The following is a 5,337-nucleotide window of genomic DNA, read 5'->3' on the forward strand; positions in this document are numbered from 1 at the left end:
GGGGGCCTCCTGCACTGGCCTGGGCTCTCGAAGCATTTTCCCTCCTCCTCCACTCTTTCTCCTGGTTTCAACAAGAAGCTGTCAACACCCTGCAGAGTAGGACAAATCAAAGAGGGGCAGGAGGTGGGAGGTGGGAGCCCCAGCTAAGGGCCCCTGTGATGGGAACCTTCTGGGGGGTCAGAACCATCTCCCTGAGTCAGAGCCCCCCCAGGGTCTGAATCAGCACCAGGGACAGAGCCCTCCTGGGGGTTGGTGCCTGGGGAGGATGGAGCCCTTCCTGGGGTCAGAGCTGAGCATAGGTAGAGATCTGTCTCCAGGAGTCAGGAGGCCATGGGTTGTGGAATCTGAGTGCGGGTGACACTCCACATTAAGGAACCAGGGCTCACATCCTCATGGGGGCTCTAAGAGCTGTACCCTGATCCTCATGCCTGTGCACCGGGCAAGCGTGGACACAGCTGGGACCACCCTGGCTGCTAGAGAAGCAACAAAGGGCGGTTGCTTTTTGATTGCACTAAAGTGGCTTAAGGTGGGAACCAGCCCCCAGAGGAGAAATGTATTAAATGTGGCTACCCACCAGCTTGGCCTGACCACCCACCAGCATGCCCCAGCCACCCACTAGCACAGCCCAACCACCCACCAGTAGGCCCCAGCCATGGCCACCCACCAGCTCAGCCCAGCCACCTGCCATCAAGTCCCAGCCACTCCCTGGCCCTGCAGACCCGAACTCCCTAGGTTGGTGATGGATGTCTGTGAGCACAGTGGTGAGGGCGTGCCCTGCAGAGCAGCCTGGCCTCTGCCCCACCAGGTCTCACAGCATCAGCTGCCATCTCTGCTCCGTCCCACTAACCACGTTCTGAGGACGGAGGAAGCCTGTGCCTGGGGCTGGGACCCACTTCCCTTGTTCCACCTGTTTAAGTCCTGCCACCACCTCATCCCCAGTGAGAGACCTCCTGGGCCTGGGCAGTCTGGGGTTCTGAACTTGGGAGGGGCTGGGGTGTCTTCCTTCCCCGAGAGCCCTCGCCCCTCGTCTCTGCTGTCGCCACAGGACGTGCTCTGCAGCTGGGCTCTCCATCCCACCATCTTGTCCATCATTTGGGCTTTGTTTTATTTGGGTCTTGATGTCTTTCAGTTGATTTCATTGGTGGATTTGATCCATTTCTTCTCTACCATGTCAATGAAAACCCTTCCCACTTCTTGTTCAAGCAGGTGTACTTGTAAGTATAGCCAACAAGACTCCTTGTGGTTCAACCGGCCCAGTGCGGTTACCCAAGGCCACCAGGTGCCATCCTCCATCCATCTGTCCATCCGTCCACCCATCCACCCTTTCTACTTTCATGCCAGACTCTGGGCTGATATAGGGGACACAGAGGGCTCCCTGTGCAGCTTGACTCCAACAGGAGATGAACAAGTCTGTAGAAATCACATTAGTAGAGTCAGCATTGAGCCTGTTTCGAGCAGAGGGCCTGGGGCAGGCCCAGGAGGCACGGAGGACAACTTGCATGTCTCCAGGTCTTAGTGATGCTGGAAAACTGGGGTGGGGTGTCCTGTCCCTGAAGGTCAGACGTCTCTCCCAAAAAGCAGGGCCTGGGGCATTGCCTGGGGCATTGCCCACCAGGCCTTAGGCTGCTAGCCCATCCTTCCGAGTGGGCCTTTGCTCTGGCCCTGCCTGTGTGTTCTCCTGAATGTGGAGCTCAGAGGGGGACTGGCAGTTCACTTGGCAAAGCATCTGGCTGTCTCTGGTACTCTGGGCTTCTGGACAGGCTCCACCCTTCTATTCCGTGGGTTCAAGGCCCTCAGAGGTGGCAGGGGTCCACCTCCTGTTACAAAGAAACGGAGACCTCAAGAGGGGACAGCCCTTGCCAGCCCACAGGCAGGGCAGCATTCACCGGCATTAATGGCTGGTCATCCAGGCCTCTGAAGGGGGCTCCCCTTATGTTGCCTGGGGGCCGGGCCAAGCCTCCCCCCGCCAGGCTGGATGGGACCTTTGCAGGTTTGTACTTCTAGCTGGGAGCCTGGGGGCAGGACAGTGACCCCTGGTGATGAAGCCTTTCGCTCTACTCCCAGCCCCCGTGCTGAGCCACCACAGGGAGTCAGCTGCTGGGGAGCCAGCCTCTGACCACCAGAGCCTGGGCAAAAGCCTTCCAGAAGGCACAGCCCTGCCCTCTGCCACGCGGGTGTCTGGGGTATCTTCCTGCCTCTGAGAGCCCTTGTCCCTCCTCTCTGCCATCACCACAGGACATGCTCTGCAGTTGGGTTCACCATCTTGTCATCATTTGGGCTGCCAATGGCCAGAGCCCCCTGATGGATTTCCAGCTCTCCAGGGGGGAGGGGTGAAGCCCCCACCCCACCGGCACCCCTGACCACCACTTTACCCCTACGGGCCAGTGTGAGGAAGCATCCCAACTCTGTTGTGACCACCTGCTGTGACCACCACCCACTGACAGAGGGCTCAGGCTGCAGACCCCTCACTCCCTGCCCAGAGTGCCCCAGGCCTTAGCCAGTTCAAATGGCTGAACACCAGGGAGATAGATGGGCAGGACAAGGCTGTGGCCACTGCAGCATTGAAAGATTTTGTAATTTTTTTCTTAAAAAAAAAACCCCACAAGATGAAAGAAAGAAAACTCCATCCCTCTGTCTCCTCCCACTGCTGGGCTCTGGCTGCCACCAGCCAGACACCAGGCTGGGGACTGCTGCCCGAGACGCTCTGTGGTGCCCTGTGGGGGCTGGCCAGGGGGCCAGTGAGCTGGGACAGTGCACCCAGTCTGGTTGAGTGAGCACACGCAGCTGCATCCTATGGCTGTGGGGCCCATTAAACATGCACTCACACTGCATGGCCCATGTTTCCCAGACTGTAGGCACCAGAGACTGAGGCCTGAAGGGTCTTCATAAGAAGACCCAATGAAGTAGAACCCCCAAGGCACCAGAGTCGATGAAGATGCGGCAGCCATGCCCTAATGCCAGAGTCTGGTGTCAGACGTGGTCCCGAGCTTGGCAGTTCTCAAAGGCCCTAAGATGCCCCAAACACAAACACTAGGACAGTGAGGGGGTCCCAAGGATCCAGCCCTCCAAGGTGGAGTTTGGAGAAGTGGCCGGAGGTGCCGAGCCCTCGGAGCTGGCCCCTGCTGGTGAGTGTGAGGACAGGGCTGCCAGAGCCTCAGGAAAACTGCTTTATTGAGAATCTTCAAAATATCCAAACTAAGTCCAGTAAAACCACGCCACCCCCACCTGTCCATACTCCCTCCTGCGGCCTTGGTGCCTGTCCGGGATTCCGGATGGTCAGAGCTGGTCGCTGACTCAGTGGTCTTGGCTGACCTCAGGCAGGAACTCATGCCCACTCTGGTCTGAGGGGAAGGCCCCTGGACCCAGTAAATGCCAGGCGTGCTGGGGCAGCTCAATGCTGGAGGGAGAGGGAGCAGGGAAGTCAGGATCAGGATACCCCGCCCCCAGGAGCTCCGGTGATGCTGCTCCCCCCCCCCCACTGCTAACCCCTGGAAGACTCTGAGGGCCCTCTTCAGACCCCTAGAAAGGTACAGGAAGGCTTGGATAATCAGAGGTTCATGTCCCCCCCATCCATGGATCCCTCCAGCCCTGGCTCCACTGGGGGCAGGCTAGCTGAGGGCAGCAAAGAGATGCTGGAGTGCCATTCAGCAGGCTGCTGAGATTACGGATTCCCAGAAACACCTGGGCATCCAGGGAGGGTGGGGGATCAAGGGGGAGGTGTGAGAACACCAGGCCTGCATCAGCCAGGGAGGAGGCTGCCAGTAGTGGTCCGGGTTGGGGTCTCGGGCACCACAGGCCTCCCCAGTGTGCTCACCTGGCCTAGGACAGGAAGGTGCGGACACAGCTGTGGATGGGTGATCGGCAGATGGGGCAAATGCGCAGGTTGGGGGCGCACTCGGGGCAGACCAGGTGGCCGCAGGGTACAAAGACCACACCTACTGGGCGGTCCAGGCACACCTTACAGGTGCGCTCCTGCTGCAGGCGCTGCAGCTGCTCCTCGGGGCTCCTGCTTCCTGGGGGGCGTGCAGAGTCAGGAGCACACTGCACAGCCCTGGGTCTGGACACCACCCCACCCCACCCCTTTGATCCAGATGCTGGGAGTGTGGCCTTAGCTATCCCCTCCCTCCCCCTACCCGGGGGTCCCACTCGAACCTGAGTCCTCCGTGCCTTCAAGGTGGGTGTCCCTTCTGAGTGTAGGCAGATCAGGGGCCCCGTGGACAGGAGCTGTGGGCCCATGAGGAAGGGGGGGAACAGCACATTGATGACAATGCCCATTACCCAGCCCCTCCCTGCCTGCTCCCACCTCCCGCAGGTCCCAGGTCTCCTGACTGTATCCAGGGCTCATGGAGACTGCTTGTAGGGCTGAAGGCACTGTGCACTGGGTGCTCAGGGTGACAGGGCCCAGAGGGATGAGCAGAGAGAAGGGGGTGTACCTCCCCCCAGGCCAAGCAGGCTTTGTGCCCCCTGCTGTCCAGTGGGCTCCGGCCACCCAATGGCCTCAGCACAGCGCAGACTGCAGGGGCCCAGGGAGAGCTCAGGCAACATCACACGGCTCACCTGTGGAGGCGGTATCTCCTGGTTCTTCCAACGGGTCCTGAAAGGAGGCAGAGAATATCTGTGTCAGAGTTCATGGAGGACAAAGGCGAGAGGGACCCTCACTGACCACCCCCCATTAGCCTTAGAGAGGCAGGAGACTCACCCAGAACCCAAGCAGGTGGGAGTCTGAGCTCCGGACACTGCGGACAAAGCCCGTTCCTTTTGACTGGAGCAAGAATTCACACCTAAAGAAAGTGAGTTCAGATGCCCCACAGACTGGCTGTCAGAGAAGACCCTCCAGTCCTTGGGAGAACCTAGAACACAGCCTTCTCTCCCGTTCGCCCCTTGGAAGGAGGCAGGGCTCCCTGGGTGCTTGACTGGAAACACTGTTTTGGAAATAGCCCCTGCCAAGCATCAGGGGAAGAGCCTCGGAGGAAGCACTTCTCCTCCAAAGGAGGCGCCGACTGGAGCCAGTTGGTGGGCCAGCCCTGGCCGGAAGTGCCACCTGGGGGGCTGCCCCTACTCTGAGACTGTAGGAAGGGGAGGGGAGTGGGAGGCCCTGACCACCCAGAGCTCTGCAGGGCCCAAGCCAGGTGGTAGCTGCTAATGTCAGATTCCAGGAACCATCCCTGGGCTGTTACCTGGGAAACCACTTGGCATGCTCAGTCCAGGGGTCGTCCCCACGCTCCCAGCTCTGCAGCCCCCCACAGCAGAAGAAGCACCTCACCTGGTCCTGAGGGCCTGAGAGGAGCAGAAACGGTGCCCCACTGACCCCACCGGGGAGGGTCAGGGCACAGAGCC

The 5,337-nt window shown here is 60.0% G+C and overlaps 1 protein-coding gene across 1 annotated transcript in view; it reads left to right on the forward strand.

The window, feature by feature from the left end:
* Positions 1-1,218, forward strand: part of NKAIN4 (sodium/potassium transporting ATPase interacting 4) — a 14,697-nt gene extending 13,479 nt beyond the window's left edge. The window contains exon 6 of the mRNA XM_007954676.1: positions 1,130-1,218. Within this exon, the coding sequence (XP_007952867.1) occupies positions 1,130-1,218 (89 nt within the window). The remainder of the gene's footprint in view (positions 1-1,129) is intronic.
* Positions 1,219-5,337: the final 4,119 nt, after the last annotated feature.

This window comes from Orycteropus afer, unplaced genomic scaffold, assembly GCF_000298275.1.
Source record: "Orycteropus afer afer isolate SDZICR_OR568_19922 unplaced genomic scaffold, OryAfe1.0 scaffold00469, whole genome shotgun sequence".
Lineage (NCBI taxonomy): Eukaryota > Metazoa > Chordata > Mammalia > Tubulidentata > Orycteropodidae > Orycteropus > Orycteropus afer.